This window comes from Hemiscyllium ocellatum, chromosome 24 (genome assembly GCF_020745735.1).
Source record: "Hemiscyllium ocellatum isolate sHemOce1 chromosome 24, sHemOce1.pat.X.cur, whole genome shotgun sequence".
Taxonomy (NCBI): domain Eukaryota; kingdom Metazoa; phylum Chordata; class Chondrichthyes; order Orectolobiformes; family Hemiscylliidae; genus Hemiscyllium; species Hemiscyllium ocellatum.
Genome location: NC_083424.1, coordinates 20,429,074 through 20,455,121, shown reverse-complemented (window position 1 = coordinate 20,455,121; position 26,048 = coordinate 20,429,074). Strand labels below are relative to the sequence as shown.

Below are 26,048 nucleotides of genomic sequence, written 5' to 3'. Positions count from 1 at the left end.
TTATGTAAAACCTTTTCTTCATTAATAATATGCCTTCACAAATTTTAAGTCATCATAGTCAGAAAGTCCCAGAGGACCACTTTCTCATTAGAGAGAGGGGTGATAGTTTAACCTGAGGGTCACCATATGGTGAGGGGAGTGATTGAGAAAGAGGGACCTTCACGGTGACCTCAGTTGGTGTAGGAATTGAAACCGCACGTGGCATCACTCTACATTACAAACCAGCCAACTGAGCTAACTGACCCCCTGAGAAAAGGAACAGGAAGTGACTTCACCACAGGAAATGACATCACCAACCCAAAGAAAGGCAAACATATAAATAGAAAGCAGGAATTTTCAGCATTGCTTCACCTGAGGCCCACTGAAGATGTTACCTAGTAGGGTAACAAAACGTCTGAAAATGAACCTTCCAGCTCAGCAAGCAAACCTCCATCCATAACCTCAACCTGAGCTACAAATCTTATCAAAACTTGCTGAACTAACCGACCCCTAAAAGGCACATTACAATACAACTCAAATGAATTATGAAATAGTCTGGTTAAAGGCAGTGCATGGCACTCTACCATGCCTCACTTCACTCTCATTGTAGACGTACCTACACTTACATTGGGAGTTTTGACCAACTCTAGGTCCTTGATGTGGTACAATGAGAGGACCCTATACTTAAACTTTCCCTATTCAGCCTTTACTGTAAATATTTTGTCACTTCTGTCAGTGTTTTCCACACAAACCAGAAGCAAGATGGTCTCTTAATGGATATGCCCATTTCCTGAAACATTATGTATTAACAATGGGAGCATCACTGCTGCCTCAATCAAGATTCTTAGCCAAGGGTCAAAGAGAAAAACATTTGTAAGCCATCTACTATGCCCTCAGATCGTGAAAACAGAGGGAAATATCAGCACGTAGCAGTGACACTGAGCAAACTGGACATGGTACATGGTATTTATTCCTCCTCAACTTTCCACCTCCCAAACATCAAAGATTTCAAGGCCTTGTGAGATTAACTGGCACACCCTCAATTAAATTAACAGCATTCAATCAAGTTTGAATTGTTTTGGTTGGCAAGGTTGGAAGTAACAACAAACCCCTTTCAGAGAGGACTGAGATAGCGCTGACCAGGCAACGTGGTATCAGAATGAGTTACCCTGACGGAAACATTTCGCCTTTGCTGACTGGAAAATGGGATAACAGTTTTAACGGAAATGAAACAAAGTAAAATGAAAAGAGATTCTAATTTGAGGAAACAGCCATGAGGAAACGAGCCTCGTTTTGATATTTCTGTCTCCAAAATCTGAAAATCACTTTCTGGTTTTTGAGAAGGAAAATCCCTGAAACAAGCAAACTTGCATGAAGTGAGGAAGTTATTGTTGGCACCGTTACAACGATCCCCACCAGGTAAGATGGAATTCTCAAGAAACGCACGCAGAGCTGGGGATCAAGCTTATTCATCATCCAGCATACTTGCAAGCTTTAAGTCCAGTTTCAGAGTCGGTTGCTCTGGCAAGCAAAGGTGAAATGTCATAACTCTGCCCTGTTCAGGTTTCATTGCCAGAAACTGCAGTACTGGCATTGGATTAGCAATCCAGAGACCCAGGCTTATGCTCGAGTCATTGGTTCAAATCCCACCAGGCTGCTGATGAACATTTAAAATCAAATTTATTTTATAAAATGGGGTTGAAGGCTAATCTTCGTACTGCTGACTATGAAACTACCAACGATTGTGTAAAAACCCATCGGGTTCACTAATGTCCTTTAGGAAAGCAAGTCTACCGCTCTAACCTGGTCTGATGGGCAACTTAAAGGCCCTCCTACCTACCTGACTGGTTTCAGCAACCCTGCAAAGACGATGGCAGCCTGGATGATGAAGGCAATTTCTAAAAGATAATAATTTAGGAAGATATTCCCTCTCTCTTATCTGAAACAGTTGCTTTTGTTGCTGCTGGAGTACCTCCCGCTGTCTTACAAGCCTCAAGAAGTCAACCCTCTGGCCATTAATTGGGAAACTCAAAAAATGATAGCCAGGGGACAATTCCCAACACAGTCTCAGTTTCTGAGCCCTGCTTGAATGTGACATTAGGATCCTGAACCCTGCCAGGAAATCCAGCCCTTACTTCCCTTTGTGAGTTTAATGACCTTACATTCATCATGGTCAGAAAGAACAAGTTTTTTTTGGGAGATTGGCAAGGTTAGGACCTCCGTTCTTTCAAAAATAATCACCAACTAGGCTTCTATTTACTATCACTTGGCACCATCATTATTATCTCGGCAAACGTCAAGCATTTAGGCCAGTTTGTTAAACTCCTAACTTTTCTCGCCCCGTGGTTGTAAAGGTGTTGTTCTTTGTCATCATTTCATGCTGGGACTAGTCCTCAGGCATCAGCTTATTCAGTGAGTGCTGTTCAGCTACTTAGCAGTGAAGAACTTTGGAATCGAGTCCAATAGTGTTCTCTCCCAACACTCATACCACAGCACACTGCAACTGGAGATCAGGAGCAGCAAACTCTGTCAATCTTCCCCTCCTCAACTCGGGCAGGGGCTGCTGGAGGACAGAGAAAAAGAGAGAGAGAGCCCCAAGACAGACCTCAGGGTAATTTTGATACTCCCATTGGAATGGCCACTTGGGCTGAGATTTACTGGAACTGTCTTTTCACTGCTGTAGATGAAAACCACGACTGTGAGTGCCTGTTGCTTGCAAGCACACATTCTTGTGTGTCTGTGTGGCCTTTGCCTCTCTGAGGCTGAGTTGCACTACAGATCAGATGTTGTTCTGTAAGACATGAGACAGCCTTCCTTTTACTGTTGGTCTCTGTCCAGACCAAACTTGAACTAATCGGATTTGGAGCATTTGAGCATCAGGGACAGCGCTGTCCACAGCACACTTGTTGTACTGCAGGAATCAGACAGAGGAAAGCTTTCATACAAACCTTGCTGCCTGCAAGGAATGGCTCAGCTTGCCTAATTAATTAAACGTTGATCCAGCATTTTTATTCAATTCTGAATGCTTGGCTTCTCACTCTATCCCAGTCGGGACTGAATACGATGACAAAAACATTGTGTGGGCCAACAGAAAAGGGATAAAAGCATACGGCAGTGTTTGAGAAAAGTCAAGAACGGCAGATAGTTAATCCCTGGCAAACTTGCACTCCCAGTTTCCAGTCAAGCTTCAGTGAGTTTTCGATGTTAAATTGAGTCTGAGAAAAGTTGAAAGCTTTCATTTTAAAAAATAATTCTCCCCTTTCTGCTAGTCTCATCCTGCACACATCAAGCAGAACAACTATGCATTTTTATTAACATCATTTATAGCTCTGCTTGGTAAATGGATTTTCAAGCTGTCTAGCCCCTGTCGATCATAAATGTCAGTCTTAAAATATAAGATTTGTTACCCCAAAGGATCAGTGACATGATCTCGCAGTGTGGGACAATATAAGTCGTGTTGAAAGGTCATTGAACTGAAGTTCACTCTAATTCTGTCTTCACGGATGCTGCCTGACCTGATGATTATTTTTGGCATTTTCTGCTTTTATTGTTGGTAAGATAATGATGTTATCAACTGTACCACTGCAACCCCTGTACAGAGAACAAAAGATCTTGTGGAACCATTACCCTTTATAGCCGCTGAGTTCTCCAATGCCTTGCAGTGACACAATCCCTCAATCCATCAACATGCACGCAAATAAAAAATATCCATATGCACTTTAAAGCTAATGCTAACTAATTACAGAATGTGAAATATCTTCTTGATATGAACACAAGAGGCTGACCAACTTTCCCAGGTGAAATGATGGCCCAAAATCTGCCAACAGTTTCTGCAGTTTGTGGATGTGCAAAATTACATGATGTGGAGGAGCTGGTGTTGGACTGGAGTGGTCAAAGTTTAAGATCACACAACACCAGGATATAGTCCAACAGGTTTGTTTGGAAGCACTCGCTTTCGGAGCTCTGAAAGCTAGTGCTTCCAAATAAACCTGTTGGACTATATCCTGGTGTTGTGTGATTCTAAACAAAGTAACACGGAAATGAAGAGGTTGTCAGCAATTTTACTCTTCTCCTGAGGGTATACTATTTAGTGACCCTCCCCTTACCACCCCTCAACCACACTCACCACTCCCTCCTCACAAAACTGCAATCCTGAAATGATCAATGCATTAACAAAAACTTTAACTTTTACATGATTATTTTCATTCATTGTAATGCTGCAGCAAGGACACTGTGCACTTAGGGACACACACCCACTCAGGGACTGAACCAGGCTACATTTCTGGACTCTTTACATGCTCACATTGCACTCGCTCACTCGGAGCCAACCTGGATGATCAAAGCATCCCTGTCTTGTGTTGTTTTGCCTTGCTTATTTATGTTCTGGCTCTGCATTCAAAGATATGAGGCTGATGTCACTTCCGCCAAACACAAAAGACAGATACCTTACACAGATGTCAGCAGCCCACAATCAAATCAAGGGCTAGTCTTCGAAGAAATCCTGGTGTCATAGATGTAAAGCATGGAAACAGCTCCTTTGGTCCAACTTGTCCACGCCGACCAAATATTCCAAATTAATCTAGCCCCATTTGCCAGCCCACTCGGCCCAAATCCCTCTAAACCCTTCCTGTTCATAAACTCATCCAGATGCCTTTTAAATGCTCTCCCTGTCAGCTCATTCCATGCACCACCCTCTGCGTGAAAAAGCCACCCTTTAGACCCCTTTTAAATCTTTCCTATCTCATCTTAAACACGTGCCCTCTAGTTTTGGAATTCCCTACCCTGGGGAAAAGACTTTGGCTATTCACCTTGTCCATGCCCCTCATGCTTTTATAAACCGCTATAAGATCACCCTTCAGCCTCTGATGTTCCAGGGAAAACAGTCCCAGCCCACTCAGCCTGTCCCTATAGCTCAAACCCTGGCAACATCTTGTAAGTCTTTTCTGATGTTTCAGAACTTCTTTCCTAAAGCTGGGAGACCAGAATTGCACGCAGTATTCAATAAGTGGTACCAAATACCTCCTACACTATCCTATTGACCTGCGATTTTACTTTCAAGGAGCTATGAACCTGCACTCCAAGATCTCTTTGTTCAGCAACACTCCCCAGGACCTTACCATTAAGTGTATAAATCCTGCCCTGATTTGCCTTTTCAAAATGCAGCACCTCACATTTATCTAATTAAACTCCAAATGCCACCCCTCTGCTCTGATCCAGATCCCACTGTACTCTGAAATAATCTTCATAATCTCAGTGAACTCCATATAGATCACGTCCACCGTTCTGCCCTCATCAATCTTCTTTGTTGCTTCTTCAATTTCTCATGCACAAAGCCAAGATGACTTTCCCTAATTAGTCCTTCCCTTTCCAAATATATGTAAATCCTGTCCCTGAGAATTCCCTCCAACAACCTACCCACCACAGATGTCAGGCTCACCAGTCTACAGTTCCCTGGCGTTTTCTTCCCACCTTTCTTAAATAGTGGTATCACGTTAGCCAACCTCCAGTCTTCTGGCACCTCACCTGTGGCTATCAACGATACAAATAACTCAGCCAGGGGGCCAGGAGTTACTTCCTTAGCTTCCCTAGAGTTCTGATTGGGTCCCGGGGATTTATCCAGCTTTAAGACTTTTTAAGACTTCTATATTACCAAAGCGGAGGTGCTGGACATTTTTCAGGATGTTGCTATTTATTTCTGACATTCTCTATCTTCCATATCATTCTCTTAAGGAAATACTGATGCAAAATACTCGTTCAGTATCTCCCCGATCTCTGTAGTTCCACACATAGGCCTTGCTAATCTTTAAGGGGCCCTATTCTCTCCCTTCTTACATGTGATTAGCAAGTACAGGTCTACACTGCTCACAGTTTAAAAGAATGACAGGAGATCTAACAGTGGTATACAAGACTCAAAAGGGAATTGATAGTGTAGCCATAGTGAGGACGTTTCTCCTCGTGGGGCAATCTGGAACGAGAGGTCATAGTTTTAGGCTAAGGAGTGGCAGATTTAAAACAGGGGTGAGGAAAAATTATTTCTTGAAGGGTTGTTAATCTGTGGAATTCACTATCCCAGAGTGTGGTGAATGCTGAAACACTTAATAAATTCAAGGTTGAGATCGGCAGATTATTAATTAATCCATTACTAAAGCATTACGGGGAGTGGGCAGAAGAGTGGACTTAAGGCCAAGGTGAGATCAGCCATGATCGTATTAAATAATGGAGCAGGTTTGAGGGACTGAATCGACTACACCTGCTCCTTGTTATTATGTGCTTATATAAGGACTAGTAACTTTCATTTGGTTGGGGTTGCAGGCAGCAAGTTGAGCACAGCTTCCCATATCACTGACTTGGAAATGGTCAGTCAATCCTCAGAATAATCAGAGTCTGGAATTTCTCCAGTTAAGGATGAATGCCTGTTTGGAGTGTTTCACCCAATTAGGAGCTGCTTTCCTCCAGGGGCAGGTAACATGGGAAAAGAAAGTGGGTGTCACAGCTGTTACTGTTAGTACAGATGGGGAGGTGTTCTGAATGAATGAGTAGGCAGCAGTAAGGACATGTATAGTTCATGGTATTAGGGCATGGGGTGTGTGAGGGTGAATGGAGAAGATGCTGAAGACCATAGAGAGAGAATGGTGGTGCATGAGCTTTAGTGGGAGGTGGGTACAGTTGCAGAGATAAAGTGTGAAGTGCCAGAGAGATGTTGATGGAACTTACACTGACAGGGTGAGAAGCACCTTGACCTTTCTCCCTACAGAGCTGTGCGGAGGAATGCCCAGCAGAGGGTGCTTTAACCCAAGTGCCAACCTCAGAGCAGGGTGCCATAGTCTGACTTTGTGGCTGTTGGCTGTGGGTGTGAAAGCCCGCATCTGCACTACCCCATTCAGCAGGACCCCGAGGATCTAGCTGCATAGTGGGGCACCAATTTGCCTGCCTGCTATGTTCAGTGCAAACATCAGGAACCATGCAGAGCAACTCCACATCGACCGTGCTTGTTTGGGTGTACAAAGATTCTTAAAAGGTGGCATGATGGGAATTGGTGAATTCTGGGATATCTAATGTGTTTGGAGTTACTCTGGGAATAGTGGGCTTATGCCCAAAATGTCGAATTTCCTGCTCCTTAGATGCTGCCTGACCTGCTGTGCTTTTCCAGCAACACATTTTCAACTCTGGGAATAGTGCCTGGTAAAATAGGGTTAGAATAGAACATCAGAAATGCTATAGGGGTGTGGTTTGGTAAGATACAGCAGCTGCAAACTCTCCAAACTACTTAACGCAACACAAATTTAGCCAATAGCTGTAAAATTCAGCCCAAGCAGTCTCTCAAAATGGCCCCCAGAAAATGACTTATCTTGTGACTTTAACTTCACTAACAACAATCAAAAGGCATTATTTTAATAAATAATTGAAGGATACCAATATTGTCTTTTAAGCACTCAGAGGGTGCAAAGACTCAAAAGGTTCTGCAGCACTGAATAGGAAATAGGAATGATAGCATTGTTGTTGCTGTTGATTTGTAGAACAATGATTCATTGTGGAAAGGGACCTTGTTGTGAATGAGAACTTTGAGGAGTTGGGATACAGGCTTCTACAGATCAAGATTGATGAAGTTGATGTGCTGGAAATATTGCCAAACATTAAGATTGATACGTCCCCAGGGACAGATCAGATTGTTCTTAGGCTGCTCCGGGAAGCGAGAAAGGAGGTTGCTAAGCTGTTGGTGAAGATCTTTGCTCCCTCACTCACCATAGGAGTCATACCAGAGGATTGGAAGGAGGCAAATGTTGTTCCTCTTTCCAAGGAGGGAATCCCTGGCAATTACAGACTAGTCAATCTTACGTCTGTGGTTAGTAAGGTTTTGTAAAGAATTCTGGAGGATAGGATTTGTGACTATTTGGAAAAGCATAGCATATTAAAGGCAGTCAGCATGGCTTTGAGAGGGGTAGGTCATGCCTCACAAATCTTATTGAGTTCTTTGAAGAGGTGACAAGACAGGTCAATGAAGTTCGAGCAGTGCATGTGGTGTATATGGACTTCAGCAAGGCACTTGATAAGGTTCCCCATGGTAGGCTCATTCATAAAGTCAGGAGACATGTGATACAGGGAGATTTGGTTGGCTGACAGAAGGCAGAGAGTGGTTGTAGATGGAAAGTATTCTGCCTGGAGGTCAGTGTTGACTGGTATCCCACAGGGCTCTGTTCTTAGGCCTCTGCTTTTTGTAGTTTTTATAAGTGATTGGATGAGGAAGTTGAGGGGTAGGTTAATAAATTTGTAGATGACACAAAGATTGAAGGTGCCATTGATAATATTGAGGGCTATTGCAGGCTGCAGCGCGATATAGACATGATGCAGAGCTGGGCGGAGAAATGGCAGGTGGAGTTCAACCTGGATAAATGCAAAATGATGCATTTTGGAAGGTCGAACTCAAATGCTGAATATAGTATTAAAGACAGGATTCTTGGCAGTGTGGAGGAATAGAGGGAATCCTGGTGATCAAAGGGATTCCTCAAAGTTGCCACCCAAGTGGATAGCATTGTTAAGAACGCATATGGTATTTTGGATTTCATTAACAGGGGGAACGTGTTTAAAAGCTACGAAGTTTTGCTCCAGCTCTACAAGTCCCTGGTGAGACTACACTTGGAATATTGTGTCTAGTTCTGATTGCCCTACTATAGGAAAGATAGAGGCTTTGGAGAGGGTGCAAAGAAGGTTTACCAGGATGCTGCCTCGTCTGGAGGGCTTGCCTTATGAAGAGAGGTTGACTGAGCCCTGACTTTTCTCCCTGGAGGAGGAGAAAGAGAGGTGACCTAATCGAGGGAAACAAGGTATCGAAAGGCATGGATGAAGTCAATAGCCAGAGACTTTTCCCCAGGGCAGGATTGACCGGTATGAGGAGTCTTGGTTTTAAGATATTAGGAGAAAGGGGACATCAGAGGTAGGTTCTTCAAGCAGAGAGCTGTGAATACATGAAATGCTTTGCCAATAGAGGTGTCGGAAGCAGAGTCATTAGGGACATTTAAGTGACTGCTGGACATGCACATGGATAGCAGTGAGTTGAGGGGGGCATAGGTTAAGTTATTATATTTTACATTAGGATTAATCCTCAGCACAACATCGTGGGCCAAATGTCCTGTTCTATGCTGTACTTTTCTATGTTCTAACATTCTTAGCCATTTTGTTTAGTTGTGATTTGATTTGAGTAGAATCATCTGAAAATCATCAGAGAGACATCTTGAAATAAGCAAACACTTCTCAACAGGTAGAGACACACAGGATCATTACACTGAGCCAGGCTACCAAGAGTCAGTACCATGAAAGCAAAACCGAACACTCTTCACTCATTCCCAAGGACTGTTATGCTCCGTCCACCTGAGGAAGTAACCTCAAACTATTTGACTATAGAAGCCATCACAGTAGCTGAATATGACATCATCCTGCAAAATCTTCATTTCAGAAAGTGAACTTTAAAGCAAGCCAGTCCTGCAATGATAGTAGATGGACCTCATTTTCTTAAATAACTCTTAACCTGACTTACATTAAACCTTTGTACCCATATCTTAGTTAATAACTTTTTCATTTCTTATGTAATTTTCAGTTGTACTAGTAATAGTAAATTGCTGCTTACATACAAACTGGCATTCTTAGTTCAAAGACCACGGAGAACATATCTGGTATGTAGTCGCAAGCATACTAACTTTGTAGCCACTTCTAAACACCCTCACTGTCCCCAAAAAGCTAATTTCATATTCACGGAATTCCAAATTTATCCACTACGAAAAAATTGCATTTAAAATGTGTTTTACATTGATATTTTAGATTCTAATTTTAATCATTTATATTTCTATCTGAAAAATGGAATTTAAACTTGTGGATAGAGATTTTCACTTACTGATTTGCCATCTATGGGAATACCTCAATGTGATTGGTTGCTTGCTCACATCACTGCTGTTGCACAGTATTTAACTTAAACAGTCATTAGAAAAAGAAGTTTGCAGCACAGAGTCTGTTCTGTGTGTCGCTTTCTGAGGTGAACAGGTAATACTACTGTCAGACAAAACCACCAAACTAAACCAATGGAATTACTGATCTTACTCATGAAAGATGATTTAAAACAGTTCCACCTTCAGTCCTTCTTCCTCCAAAAATGTTTTGTATTTTACTCTCACAAATCCTCCTGTGCTAAAATTGCTGTCAAGAGATTGAGCTTTTCTTTCATGCTGAGCTCACTGTTGCACCTGACAACTATGAACTCTGTCTAAAGCTGACAGTCACACAGATGTGAATATTCCCTGATTTGGGTAATTCATCGATCACTTTTACTGCACTCCCAGTCGGGCAATAGTAAAAATCTCACCAACTGGCAAATAATCCTTTCCACCAAATTACAGAATGTTGCCTCTATCTTTCTCTCTCTCTTATCAATACTACAGTAGCACAAATGTACTTAGGGGAACATATATAAATAACTGAGGGAAAAAGAAATCAAAGAATATATTTATAGGGTTAGATGAAGAACGATGGCCGAGTCTCATGTGGAGTATGGATTTGTTGGGCCGAATGGTCTGTTGCTGTACAGTAAATAGTTTGTGATACTTCTTTTATATCTGGTGTGGCTCTGGTAAACAAGTGTTTGCACTGGGCAAATACAGAATCCCAAACTAAACCTACTGAGTCCAATAGTAATATGTACACACTGAGCATTCATTCTCTTAGTAGAATGTTCCAAATCACTTACTAAAAGGAGTTTCAATCAAGAATTAGAAACATAAGGAGGGTAGGTGGACTAGAAATACTGAAAGCATGCTAAAAACAGTTATTTTTTTTTTAAAAAGGTTTCTGAAGTAAAGGTTAGAGTGCAGCAAACAGCAACATTTATAAAAAAGAATGAAGAACAGGAGACAGAAAAATCCCCAATATTGATAAAAAGAATCGTGAGAGAAAAGAAAAAATGACAACCAGCAGGAACCACTCACTCCAAATGCTGTGAAGTTGGGGATGTATTTGAAAATGAACAAGGATCCCCAATCAATGCTGATAGAGAGAGAGAAAGAGATAAAAAAAAGAAAGAAAGCACACTAGCTGATGCCTTAATAAGACAATTAGCATTCAGTGCAAGCAACTGACTTATTCTGAGTTCAAGGATTTACCAGATTTAGATGAGTGAGGGTATTGTATTCGTAAGTGGAGTGCTTGGCACAACTGGATATCAGCTGTATCTGCACTGAACAAGCTGCGATTTCAGCTGTTTTATCCTGCCAGTCTCGTTTACATTTTTACTAGTAGTATCTTGAAAGGCACAACTTATCAAATGGATCTGGTAGCAACAGCAGATTTTAATTATTTTCCCTATAGCCTCATTTTCTGATAGAATACTTCAAGCAATGACTGTACTCTTGGGATAAATCAGGCAGCTGTTTATAATGGATTGAGGTCCATGCACAGGCCAGGGAGCTCAAAGCAACCAACAGTGAACTGTATGGTCACTGGTGCTCTGATCTCTCCCCTTTTGTTCCTTCCATACTTCAATACAGTATGCTACAAGTTCCTGTTTCTCAATGTGTTGAAATCAACATTTAACTCTTAAGTGTTCTGCTTTAAAAAGGTGAGGAGTGAATAGTTTAGAGGAAACCATTTTCCGTGCAGCGGGTGGTAGATATAGGGAACATGCTGCCTGAAAGGATGGTGGAAGCAAATACTCTCGCAACTTTCGAGAAGCATCATGATGAGCACTTAAAATGCCAGGACATAGTAGGCTATGGATCAAGTGTGGGTAAATGGAATTAGTAAAGTTTGCTATTTATTGGTTGGCGTAGACATGACCTTCTGACTCAAGTCTATGGTTTTCCAAGACCATCGCTTTCCTTTGGTTCAATGGAGAATCTATAGATTTTTGAAACCATCACTACTTTGCCTAGTGTTTTTTTCCCCAACCTTGGTGGTCTTCCAGCTGCACAATGCATCTTGGCTCCTCACCCAAATTACGATTTCTGACATTTGCCAAACCAAGTAAAAGAGAGCAGTGGCTGAACGTCTGAAATATGGTTTCAAAATCATGAAACACTTTACATTCACATACGGAAGAGAATTATAGGAGAACAATTTAAAACTGGAAAAGTTAAAATGTAACAGAAATTTGAGAAAAAAAAGCAAGTTATTTGATTCCACCACTTCACACAATCAACATAAGAGCTGAATTAATTCACTCCATTAAACTGAAAAGACCCCACTGCAGCAGCTCATTGTTTATAATGACTCCAGTCCCTGTTTCAATTTACTCTGTCAAAGATTGAATGGGCTTCTTTATAAAGAAAAGTCCTAAATTTACTGTTAAGTAGTACGAACCCATACCCCTTATCCATCTATTACAATCCAATTAGATGTGATTTTCACCTTATATCTTTCATATACCAGTTACTATTTTATGCATCTTGGAAATCTTGAGCTACCTCATTTCAAATCTGAAAAGAACAATTTCCATTCCTCAGACATCCCAATAAATGAATATACAAACCAGGAGCAGAGTAATACATTCAGTCCATCAAGCTTGCTGTGCCATTCAATAAGATTATGGGCTGGTCTATTTGTGTTTCGAACTCCACATTCCCAACTATTCCTGAATACTAGGAATTAACTTCTACACTCTTCACTGAACTCACTCTGGTGTCTCAATGACCAGGCCTGCAAACAGATTAATGATTTGGTCTAACCACAGTCTTTTATAACTCTAACACATACTCTTTGGACATTCCACATTCTATAGCTCTTACTTGCTCAATTGCTGCTCTGTAGAGGTTGGACATGTTAGACATAGCGTCTGCAGTGACCCAGTGATCTTTGAATGTTCGCCTAAAACTTTTCCCATGTCAGTTCTCGTGAGCAGACAGGATTGATTTTTTTTCCCAGTGTGCAACCCTTGTCAACTGTCCATGTTTGATGCAGTCAACACTCTCGAAACCCAGGAGAAGGGGAGGACTGCAGATGCTGGAGAGTCAGAGTCGAAAAGTGTGGCACTGGAAAAGCAAAGCAGGTCAGGCAGCATCTGAGGAGCAGAAGAGTCAACATTTCTGGTATAAGCCCTTCATCAGGAATGTTGAAACCCACCATGTCCTCATTCTCAGACTAAACTGGCATAAAATCAGGTCACCTCTAACTCATCATTAATGTTCAGCTCCCAATTCTGTTCTGTGGTAAGACAAAGTGATTGAATGTAGTCATTTGACACTATTAGTAAAAAGTGAGGTCTGCAGATGCTGGAACTCAGAGCTGAAAATGTGTTGCTGGTTAAAGCGCAGCAGGTCAGGCAGCATCCAAGGAACAGGAAATTTGACGTTTCGGGCATAAAAGCCCTCCTGATGAAGAGCTTATGCCCAAAACATCGAATTTCCTGTTCCTTGGATGCTGCCTGACCTGCTGCGCTTTAACCAGCAACACATTTTCAGATTTGACACTATTAGGAGTTCTTAGAAAATGAAAGCACTTATTCTGAAGCTATCTTCAAACACTTCATGAAGCAAAACGGCTGAAATGGAAATTCCAGAGAGGGCTTAAGATGAAAGCCTTGGAGCATCATAGGGATGGCAGGTCAAGAGACGAAAGCCAGTATTAACCAGAGTGGGTAAAAACAATGACTGCAGATGTTGGAAACCAGATTCTGGATCAGTGGTGCTGGAAGAGCACAGCAGTTCAGGCAGCTGCTCGTTGGATACTGCCTGAACTGCTGTGCTCTTCCAGCACCACTGATCCATTAACCAGAGTGGGGTTTCATCAAAGATTGGATATATGAAGAAAGTAAAAGCAGCAAGAGAGAGTCAAGTATGAATTGAAACAAAGCGTTTGGGTGGGGGTGGTGAAGCAGAAATGTCAGCATTTGCTGAGGAATGGGTAAGGGAGAAAAGGGACTTTACTGACTGAGAAAGAAGAATGCAACATAGATTTAAACAGAATGCGGGTTTAAGTAACTTGAAGTAGGGAAGAGAAAGCAGATAAACAGAAAGAACTGGAAAAAGACAAAATGCCTCTTCAATTGACAAGTTAGGGGGTTAAAGTGTTTCTACAAATGGAATGTGGTTTCAGGAAAGATTGACTGCTCATTAGTTTAAGAAATAATTGTCAGGGTTTAGCTGATCACTAATTCTAAATGGCTCTTGTTAATATATGTTTTTTTTTGTAGATATTTTTATTGAAATTTAACATTTTTGCAAATTGTTAATATATGTTTAAATATTAAAATATCTTCAAATTGAAGAAAAGGTTTAGATTATTTGCAGTAATCTATTACTAATGTAAAAGCAACATTTTGCATGCTGTTACAACACAGGAAAAGTTAATGTAGAATATTGATTTCTAGATTATGGTGTTTGTTGACAAGATCTTTCATGGGCAAAAATGCTTTTTCTGAAAAGGAAGAAACATGGATCTATAATTAATGTAACCATCACCTGACCACAAATAGAGAGAAGCTTCATGAGATCCATGTTGAATTGACAAAACTGTCTATATGAAAACCAGACAATTCAGGGAAGCCTTCAGAAATGAGATAACAAGAATCCAGTGAAAGTATATTCCTGTCAGGGTAAAAGGAAAGGCTGGTAGGTATAGGGAATGCTGGATAACTAAAGAAATTGAGGGTTTGGTTAAGAAAAAGAAGGAAGCATATGTCAGGTATAGACAGGATAGATTGAGTGAATCCTTAGATGAGTATAAAGGAAGTAGGAGTATACATAAGAGGGAAATCAGGAGGGCAAAAAGGGGACATGAGATAGCTTTGGCAAATAGAATTAAGGAGAATCCAAAGGGTTTTTACAAATATATTAAAGGACAAAAGGGTAACTAGGGAGAGAATAGGGGCCCCTCAAAGATCAGCAAGGCAGCCTTTGTGTGGAGCCACAGAAAATGGGGGAGACACTAAATAAATATTTTGCATCAGTAATTACTGTGGAAAAGGATATTGAAGATATAGACTGTAGGGAAATAGATGGTGACATCTTGCAAAATGTCCAGATTACAGAGGAGGAAGTGCTGGATGTCTTGAAACAGGTAAAGGTGGATAAATCCGCAGGACTGGATCAGGTGTACCCGAGAACTCTGTGGGAAGCTAGAGAAGTGACTGCTGGGCCTCTTGCTGAGATATTTGTATCATCAATAGTCACAGGTGAGGTGCCGGAAGACTGGAGGTTGGCAAATGTGGTGCCACTGTTTAAGAAGGGTGGTAAAGATAAGCCAGGGAACTACAGACCGGTGAGCCTGACCTCAGTGGGCAAGTTGTTGGAGGGAATCCTGAGGTACAGGATGTACATGTATTTGGAAAGGCAAGAATTGATTACAGATAGTCAACATGGCTTTGTGCGTGGGAAGTCATGTCTCACAAACTTGATTGAGTTTTTTGAAGAAGTAACAAAGAGGATTGATGAGGGCAGAGCAGTAGATATGATCTATATGGACTTCAGTAAGGCGTTCGACAAGGTTTCCCATGGGAGACTGATTAGCAAGGTTAGATCTCATGGAATACAGTGAAAACTAGCCATTTGGAAACAGAACTGGCTCAAAGGTAGAAGACAGAGGATGGTGATAGAGGGTTGTTTTTCAGACTGGAGACCTGTGACCAGTGGAGTGCCACAAGGATCGGTGCTGGGTCCTCAACTTTTGTCATTTACATAAATGATTTGGATGCGAGCATAAGACGTACAGTTGGTAAGTTTGCAGATGACACCAAAATTGGAGGTGTAATGGACAGCGAAGAGGGTTACCTCAGATTACAACAGAATCTGGACCAGATGGGCTAATGGGCTGAGAAGTGGCAGATGGAGTTTAATTCAGATAAATGCTAGGTGCTGCATTTTGGGAAAGCAAATCTTAGCAGGACTTGTACACTTAATGGTAAGGTCCTAAGGAGTGTTGCTGAACAAAGAGATCTTGGAGTGCAGGTTCCTAGCTCCTTGAAAGTGGAGTCGCAGGTAGATAAGATAGTGAAGAAGGCATTCGGTATGCTTTCCTATATTGGTCAAAGTATCAAGTATAGGAGTTGGGACGTCATGTTGCGACTGTACAGGACATTGGTTAGGCCACTGTTGGAATATTGCATGCAATTCTGGTCTCCTTCCTATCGGAAAGATGTTGTGAAATTTGAAAGGGTTCAGAAAAGATTTACAAGAATGTTGCCAGGGTTGGAGGATTTGAGCTATAGGGAGAGGCTAAACAGGCTGGGGCTGTTTTCCCTGGAACATCGGAGGGGTGACCTTATAGAGGTTTACAAAATTATGAGGGCATGGATAGGGTAAATAGGCAACTTTTTTTCCCTGGGGTCAGGGAGTCCAGAACTAGAGGGCATAGATTTAGGGTGAGAGGGGAAAGATATAAAAGAGTTCTAAGGGGCAACTTTTTCATGCAGAGGGTGGTGCGTGTGTGGAATGAGCTGCCAGAGGAAGTGGTGGAGGCTGTTACAATTGCAACATTTAAGAGGCATTTGGATGGGTATATGAATAGGAAGGGTTTGGAGGGATATGAGCCGGGTGCTGGCAGGTGGGACTGGATTGGGTTTGGACGGGTTGGACCGAAGGGTCTGTTTCCATGCTGAACATGTCTATGACTCTATGACAGGGGCATGTCCTGTTTAATTTATATATAGAGGATAATTTCACATATTGGGAGATGAAAAGCTTGCCTGCCAATTAGCCAGCTTGGAAACAATGGAACTAGACTCTGGAAGACATACTGAAATATATTTCAACAGTTGCTTTTGAGCAGCTGAGCAACGAGAAGGAACAGCGAATTTGTGACAACAGCTGGAACTCTCTCACTTGTTTCTCTTCATATTTCAGAACACAGCACTCAGTGAAAAAGCAAATTGGGAAAACAACCATTCACTGAGAACACAAGATACCAACAGAGTCTGCTAAGCTGAAGATATAAGTCAAAAATTAATAACTATGGACTCAGGTTAAAAATCTAACACCTCAAGGGCTCTGAGGACTTACATCACATGGCCTTTATTCTTCCAATGTATAACAAACATTCACCTTATTACCATGCGGTGTTTGATATCACATTTTTATTACTTTTTGTGGAGTTAATAAATAATTTCTCTATCACCCAAGTAAACCTTGGTAACCAACCCAGAGCTTTTGATTTAGATAATTGTCTTTACTTGATGTATGACGTGGCTGCATGTTAACAGAAATAAAAATACATGATGTGACTGACCAAGAACAGGTTAAAACAAGGGACATCAATTTTCCCTCCTCACTTGGTCGTAACAAAGGTAACACATGACCAGCTCCCTCCCCACTCAAGTTGTGGACCCTTGCAAGTCATCTTCCCGCCAAAAAATAAACTTTGAGCTTTTAACCATTTAATCTTTATCACCTTCCAACATCTCCTCTCCATATGTTTTTTTTCGTGCATTGACGTATCTTTGAAGAAATTTTGGATATACTCCAGTTTATATTTCAAATCAATGCCTAACATGAATTGTCAAGTCTTCTTTTGGGAGGGGAATATGTCAGCTTTTTGAAGCCATTGTTTAGCTTCCTCTATTTCCCAGATTGGTGTGCAATCACAGACAATGTTTTACATTTGCCCATGCTAAATTTCTTCTGCTCTTATTCCAGTCAGTTACAATATTTTGGAGTTCCAGAGCTCAAAATCAACTCATCTACAAAATATAATCAAATTCCACTGCTTCTGATTATTTATATTACAAATTATTGAATTGATTTCTGATATCCCACTGATCCTCAGCCAGGCACAAGTCCACTAACAAATACCAGCTGCTTTCTAACCTTCAAGGGACAGACAGCTTGTGGTCATCAAGAGTCTGCAATAAGAACTCAGCAATACTCACATGTAAGATGTTGGCATCTGAAATATCCAGCACAATGAATATCAATGTGGTAGTTAGCTCGTGAAAGAAGGCATCAATGTCATGCCCTTGACTCATCACTAAGCCTGAACAACAGCAGCATCGTGAGCCATAGCAGTGGCCTTTCATGTATTCGTCAAGGTCATTGAGCTCATAAAATCAGAATGTTTGCAGAGATAGCAGGTATATCCCTTTAACAGAGAACTGCAGTCACATGGAAAACCAAACCTCGGTATAAACATACACTGGAACCTCTTAAATTAAAACTTATCTAGCTGTAGTTAACCATGTCAGACTCAGTGGCATTGCGAATTACAATGGTTGGAGGCTGTCAGCTACAATTTGTCTCCCAGACATGCAAAGACCTCAAACATGGTAAATATCAGAGGATGCAATTCTCTGCTTTAAAAGGAATGAATCCTGTGACCGAGTTCAAACATGGTTCAAAGAACTTCATCTCAAACTCCACAAGAGATGGACTTTGCCTGAAAGCATTCAAATTTATAACATTGGGGATAAGCACTTAGAAAACATACATTGTTCAGTCAACACATGCATAAGTGCAACTTTACTCATGAAGAACAAAACTGGAGAACAAAGGGTGTAATCACCAAAGAAATAGAAAAAGAACAGAAATTAAACAACCGGTTTGCATTTAAGGAAGCAAAGAAATCTTGAGGTCTCTGGAACTTTGCAACCAGGGTTTCACTGCCATTTTCCTGTCACATTAAGCATGGAATAAATTCTGATTAATTAGTCAAAATGACATTAGCAGAACTGAATACTATCCTTTAGTAACCGCAATTCCAGCATTTATTTTCTCAATTAGTTTAATAAAATATATTCGTCAATTAGCACAGCACCACAGGATGTCCTTTCACTTAATTACCATGGAAACACAAACGCTTTCAAGGCTCCAAGAGTCATTTGCTACTTTCTGATAAAATCTGAATATCTACTTTTGGGAAGGTGGGGTGTTTGGGGGGTGGTGGGGGAGGGGGGGGGGGGCATTTCCAGTCTCTACCTATGTCACTCCTTTTCTCTCTTTGTCTCTTTCACCTCCCCCAACTCCTGGTCCTCACCTCCCCCCATTCCTGCTCCTCTTGGATTCTTTCCATCTCTTTTTCCCTGTAATAAACCTGTCACATAGGATCACATCACACTCCTTTTCACTCAAATCTAGATTATTTCAATACTTTCCCACTTGCTCTGATTTGCTGACCATTTGCAAGGTTGTGCTACTTTAATTGCTTGTCGTTTAGGATGTGGTCTGGAAGAAAACTAACATCGACACAATTTAAAACAATCACTCCATCACTGACCCTTGTTAATTTCATTTCTCACAACACAAATGTTTAAAGGTGCAGAGGCAAACAGCACCTTGAGCACTGCAGCAACACTAAAGATGATATGTAATCAGAGTCATTAGCTGAATGAATTGATCTGTCAACTAACCTCACACCAGGTTGTAACATTATAGATCTTCAGAATGAAATGCAAATATTAGCGTCCTAATCATCAAGATGCAGTAGGGAAAAGCAAGTCTTCAAGCAACATATATGGTCTGTAAGAAAGTAACTTCACCAATTATTAGTTTAAAAATAACAATGGACTGGAACTACAATGTTCTATGCATCTATGTCAAATTTCACATCACAGCTGCAATCACACCTTCAGAGCACTCTTGTTCAGATTGCCTGCATTCTAAGTTGAACATAAGGGTACAGCACAGATAATACAGAAATGGCTCATTGAAAAAGATTCATGACAATTGTGACCATAGCTTCTGCATCTGGCTGCAAGGGGGTCTGATATTCTGCAGTCGGAGCTCCAAATTTCAGTGGTACTGATATAAAGACGGTGGTTATACTGAGTAGCAAAGAGCAGAACTTCGCAGGTTCATTTGGATAAGCTTTTGGACTTTCTGGCAGCTCACTTTTAAAAGTTGATATCCTGGTTTTCAAATCTCTCTAAGCCGCAGTCCCTCATCTCAATAACCTCCTCCAGGTCAACAATCCTCCAAGATATCTGCATTCCCCCAGTTCTAACCTTTTGTACATTCCCAACTGTAATTGTTCTACCATTGGAGGCCATGTTGCCAGCTACCTAGGCCGAAGGTTCTGTAACTCCTTTCGTAATGCTCCATGTTTCTCTCCTCAAAGTTGTCCATTAAAACCTATTCTCTTTGAACAAGCTTTTGGTACCACTTACTATTTCCCATTTCATGGATTTTGTCAACCATTATTTTATAAGATTTCTGTCAAGTGCATTGGAACATTTTACTAAATGGAAGGGACTAGGACTAGTTGTTGTGACCTGCCCTTGATTTTGAATATAGACAAAGAGCTGGTGAAAGACAAACTGGAAATAGGTATGTCAATACACTCTTGTGACAATCCCGTTTAACATTAACAAATTTTCTACAGCTTGGGTGAGTTTTTATACTGTAGCTGCTTACTAAATACAATGGGTCTGACCCACCAGGGTTGCAGTTCTTTTAGTAAAGTGAGTGATGATGGATTGGGGTGCACTCAGAACATCCAAAGAACACTACATATTTCTAAACCTCAAAGTACAACAATGGATTTGCTTGGGAATGACACATGGCTAACTCTTGAATGCAAGGGACCAGTGTTATTGCCAGAGTTTAAAAATCATACAGAAGCCAGATCTGGTTTTCATCTTAATTACAGATCTTCTAGCGCCAAAGATAACAATCACAAACAGTAACAATAACAGGTTCTCGAGGTGGAACAATGTTATAAATTAAGCAATCACCAAGCAAGGGATCAATATAAAGCTTCCCAAGGATACGAAGCAACCCACAGCAATACATTGTCAGCAGAACTTCTGTGCCATCAGTGAAAATTAGTGAGAAAATTGTTCAGCTCACGAGAGAGCGTTGAATTTTAAGATTAGAAATCTGCAATCCCCTTCTTGCTCAATTGTTAATCTTTCACACAAAAGTGCCTAACTTTCAATTTTTTGTTGAATCAGTGTGCATGCAGTGTCTTCCATATAGACAGCAAAGAAAATGGCAGCCTTTAACATATCATTTGCCAAGACAGGACAGTGGTGTGTTAAAGGAAATATACACTTGTCTAAATCCCACCCATCAATGATTCGCTCCCGGCTTCCCAATTTTGTTCCAAATCAAAACGTGAGAAAGTGCTGCAAAGTGAAAGGCAATCGTAGACCACCCAGAACAGTTAAACTATAGGGCATCTTCACTCAGTTAACTGTGAAATTAACTCCAAACACATGGAATAAATCGAATTCCAGAAAGTATAGACCATCAAAAAAGGCATTAGTGGTAAAGTCTGATTGCACAGTTTTCACATACAGCTCTTGAGTATTTTCAGTCAAATTTGTGCTGTTCACAGGGTGCAGAATGCCTACACTGGTTACCACAAAACAAGTCAGTAGGTTTCAAAGAGCACTTCATTATGAAGTACTTTGATGTGATAAGATACTATATAAATCCCAGTAAAATCAAAAACTCTACCACTTTACTTTTCTTCCTGATTATTTCTCCTTCACCACTGTTAAAAAGACAGAAAAGATTTACAAAGGTGTTGTCAGGGTTGGAGGATTTGAGCTATAGGGAGAGGCTAAACAGGCTGGGGGTGTTTTCCCTGGAGCGTCAGAGGCTGAGGGGTGACCTTATAAAGGTTTACAAAATCATGAGGGACATGGATAGGATAAATAGACAAAGTCTTTTCCTTGGGGTGGGAGAGTCCAGAACTAGAGGGCATAGGTTTAGGGTGAGAGGGGAAAGATATAAAAGAAACCTAAGGAGCAACTTTTTCATGCAGAGGGTGGTACGTGTATGGAATGAGCTGCCAGAGGAAGTGGTGGAGGTTGGTACAATTGCAATATTTAAGAGGCATTTGGATAGATATATGAATAGGAAGGGTTTGGAGGGATATGGGCCGGGTGCTGGCAGGTGGGATTAGATTGGGTTGGGATATCTGGTCAGCATAGACGGGTTGGACAGAAGGGTCTGTTTCCGCTCTATACATGTCTATGACTATGTTTTGTGAAAACTTTATCAGTGCCCCAACACAAAATATTTTTTTCCAAAAAGCAATGTCAAACAAATTCTGAAGTGGATTTAAAAGAAATTCTGTCCACAATGAAACTACATCCATCAGTGTAGTCAAACAATTTGGCTGACCTCTGAGCAGTCAAAAACACAACTTTGAAATTCAACCACAGCAAATGGCAGCAGAGCCCATTGAATCCCTACGAAGTGAAAGCAGGCCATTGGGCCCTTATGCATGCAGAAATCAAACATACTGTTTCTGATGGAAGGTCATCAATCTGAAACATTTACTTTGTTTCTCTCCACAGATGCTGTCTGACCGGTTGAACATTTGCAATTATTTTTGTTTCTTATTTCAGATTTCCAGCACCAACAGTATTTTGCTTTTATACTATGAAAGAGGTGAGGGGAAATTGAGAATCAAAGTTGTAACCCAATACTTATCTTAAAACATATAATATATAAATCCAGCCTTTAAATAGATTACACGCCTCATCTGCTTAAACACTAATTCCAACTGATGCAAAGATTTGTTTTATTTTTCCAAGATTCTCAACATCTGGGCAGGAGGAGGATTTTATGTAAAACACATGATAGTTGAGTTATTTCCTGTAATCGTGGTGATTGCGTCATTTTTTTTATTGGTAATTTATCCCCTTCAAGTTTAACAATCCTTCTTTTTCTGCCTATCCAGTCTCAATGTAAAGGACCATAGAGAGCCACTAACCTATTCCCAGCATTGAACCAATGATGGAGATCTTAAGGATAGACACCCTGGGCTGTATAATACTCCAATCTCCCTCACAATTGCATGGCCTACAGTCAAAGTTACATTACACAGAATAGCCCAGGTCATGAACTGAGCATTGTGAAGGTTTCATCCTGCATTCTATAACTCAGGGCTCATACTAGTCACACGAACATAGCAGCGGTAAATGGTTCAGCCCCTCGATCCTGCTCTCTGATTCAATTAGACTGTGGCTGATCATCCATCACTACACCACTTTCTCACACTATCCTCCTATCCTCTGATATCAACAGTATCCAGAAATCTATCAATCTCTATTATAAATCTGTTCGATGGTTGACCTTCCACGATCCTCTGTGGTAGTGTTCCAAAGATTGTCCACCCTGTGAGTGAGGTAATTCCTCCTTATCTCAGTCCTAATCAGGTTTAGCCCTTATTCTGAGACTGTCCTGTACTTAGTTAAGAGAGATATTATCCAACGTACATCCACCTTGTAAGAATTTCCAGGTTTCAATGAGTTGCACCTCCACACAAACAAAGCAATTTACAACATCTTAATCCTTAAAATAAAAATCTCATCAGTTGTTATCTACATAGATGAACACCCTCACCACTGCCACCATCACAAGTAAATAAACATGAACTAACATCCTTTTATTTCCAAAGATGGACTTTAAGGGGTATGATTTCCTCTCGGGAATCAGATGGTTTCAGTAAACCTCAATTCTTAAGCACAACAAGCAGACACTAGTACAAGTCAGGCCTCTGCATTGGCTAATTACCCACCCTTGTTTTTCATGTTTCTTCGGTCACCGGTTTGTAAAAACAACGCCAGTTCTGAGGCAGGGAGAATTTACGTGTGGAAAGTGTAAGGGTGGTGAGCCAGTTATTGGCAGTGAAGGTGAATTCGAAATGCGAGGTTTTGATTTGTTTTATTTGTTCTCTTTCTCTATCCCCTCTTGAAAGCGAATAACATTCCTTACTTCAAAATTAAGTAACCGTTAGAATGTTACCCGAGCTCCCAAAACGTTTGTTCACTGGAACACAGGACGGGGTACGGAAACCCTGGGCATAACGCGCGGACAGGACTCCCCAGTTTCAGGCTGGGGGTTACAAAAACTCATCCCTTTAGGAGCTGAATTAGTTGGGGGTCGTTAGATGGCGATGGCAGGAACGCTGTATTTCCACTATTCACAGGCCCAATGCTCCCAGCTCTGGTACAGCAAGACAGAGAGGGGGGGGGGGGGAAGAGAGAAACACTTCTGTAACAACACTCTCTCTGTGGTTTAGAGATTAACCGGAGATTAAATGCGCCCTGAGATGCGGTTTATTGAACTAAAATCTCATGGGGAAAAAAAACTGATTCAGAATCGAACTGTTTTTCCTCCCATTGTGTGGGAAAAGCAAGCACACGAGTGACTTTGAAAAGTTAAACAAAAGTTTCATTGCCCCACCCCTCCTGTCAGCTTTTTCTTGCGATTCAAAAGGACGGAGAGTTAGCAGGAAAAACGGGGAAAGCGAACTGAAACAATAATTAGTGAAGGGGGAAGGGTTGCTGTTACTCACCTTCTCTCTCTTGCTGTCTGCTTCCATGGTACTGCTGCTGGGGACTCACTGGCTGGTCCCAACACCGGCAAATATCCCCATCCACCCGGACAAAAGCTTCTCCAGTGTAGTCCGCCTCCCCCACTCCCCGGATTCTAGCTCCGTTTATTAAAAGTTCGCCATGTTGCTCCACATACTTTTCCCCCCCTCCCTCCTTTGGCACTCGGATCCTTCCTCTCTTCTGGAGTTCTGCGATATAACGGATATGGCTGCGGGATCCCGAGTTACAGGCGCTCAGCACCGCCAGACTGGAAGCCCCCCCCCCCCCCCCCCCCACACACACACACACACACACCCCCCCACCTCCTCAGCTACCACATCCCAATTCAATCAGCCCCGCGTTCACCCAGTGTCCAGAACTACCATCACTGTCCCACTAATCTTCACCCGCCCCTACCCGCAGACAGCTACAGTCTCAAACACCAAAATTCAATCCACGGTCCCATTAATCCCCACTAAAAAATATTCCCAAATATCCCACATCAACTTCCCGTCTCCCACTAAACCTCCCGTCTCCCATAAACCTACCACCACTGCACTGCAACACGCAAATGCTCCCCGTCAGCTGGCATTATACCCCTCCAGAGACTGCCAGAACCATCGAAATAACCCAGATAGCCCCACACTCACCTCACTAAATAATTCATACACTGCCACAATTTTCTAAATACCTCAAACACCACACATCAATCTGAGCAGCCCCCACAGTCAGTACACAAATGCCCCATATTGCTGCCCGCAGTCCATTAAACCCCTCCAGACACAGCTGGAGCCTCCATGCCAATATACTGGCTTCACAGCACCTCCCAACATCTTCGAAGTTCTTATTATCCTCCAAGATACAGCCCCAACTCTTAATCAAAAACCCCAGCCACCAATCAAATGCCTCACATAGTGCTTCACTAATCCCAACCACTCCCTATCACAGCTCCAACTCAACCAAATGCTCCAGATTACCATCCACATCCCCGTACAATTCCTCAACTGGATCTTGAATTCATACAAAGTTCCATAGACCTCAAATCCACCCTCTTTCTCCAGCCCCCACAAACACTACCACACCAGTGTCGAAGGTAAGATTCATTGTATCACAGCTCAAGTGTTTTACAATCTATTTTTTGATTCATATTTTTAGATCTCTGTTAAAATTGTCCAAGTCCCATTAAGATGCCTCAAGAGAAACTCCACCCACTTCCAATGCGGACAATCCTTTAAGAGTAAATTTAGGAATCAGTAGAGCTGGTGTAAAACGTGCTTGATGTCAACATTAGAGCTGTACTGTGAATTTGGGGCCAGGTCCGGTGAGGAATTCTATTTTCAGTATCAAGTGATACACTACTGTTGTATTCCAAACACACACATTCTATCCAAGAGGCCCTCTTAATGTTGCCAAGTTTCTCCAAGAGCCCAGGCAAATGTTGCTGCAAACTCCTGAGACCCAGTGCAAATGATAATGTGGTACCCCAAGATCCATGTAAATGGTGAGACACTCCCATAACAGACCCTGCAAAAGGTGGCACACTCCACTGAGACCCCTGTAAACAATTACGCTCACCAAAACCCCTAAAAATGTTGACAAATCAGGATCCTCTATAAAAGGCAGCAAACTCCCTCAGACCCTCTGTAATCAATGGCATTCCCCCAAGAAGCCCTAGAAAGTGACATGCTGAGACTCCCTGCAAATGTTCACATACTCATCTAAATGCCTATAGTGATGGCACAGTCCTTGAGATCCCTTACCAATACTGGTACAGTCTGGTGTAATCTGAAAGAAATACATCAGCAAACAAAAGGAAACTTACAATAATGTAAAAAGC

The 26,048-nt window shown here is 41.6% G+C and overlaps 1 protein-coding gene across 4 annotated transcripts in view; it reads right to left on the bottom strand.

Moving 5' to 3' along the window:
- Nucleotides 1-24,412, bottom strand: part of ttc28 (tetratricopeptide repeat domain 28) — a 751,433-nt gene extending 727,021 nt beyond the window's left edge. For all 4 annotated transcript variants that reach the window (XM_060843565.1, XM_060843568.1, XM_060843566.1 and 1 more), the window contains exon 1: nucleotides 24,193-24,412. In XM_060843565.1, the coding sequence (XP_060699548.1) occupies nucleotides 24,193-24,219 (27 nt within the window). In that variant the 5' untranslated portion in view covers nucleotides 24,220-24,412. The remainder of the gene's footprint in view (nucleotides 1-24,192) is intronic.
- Nucleotides 24,413-26,048: the final 1,636 nt, after the last annotated feature.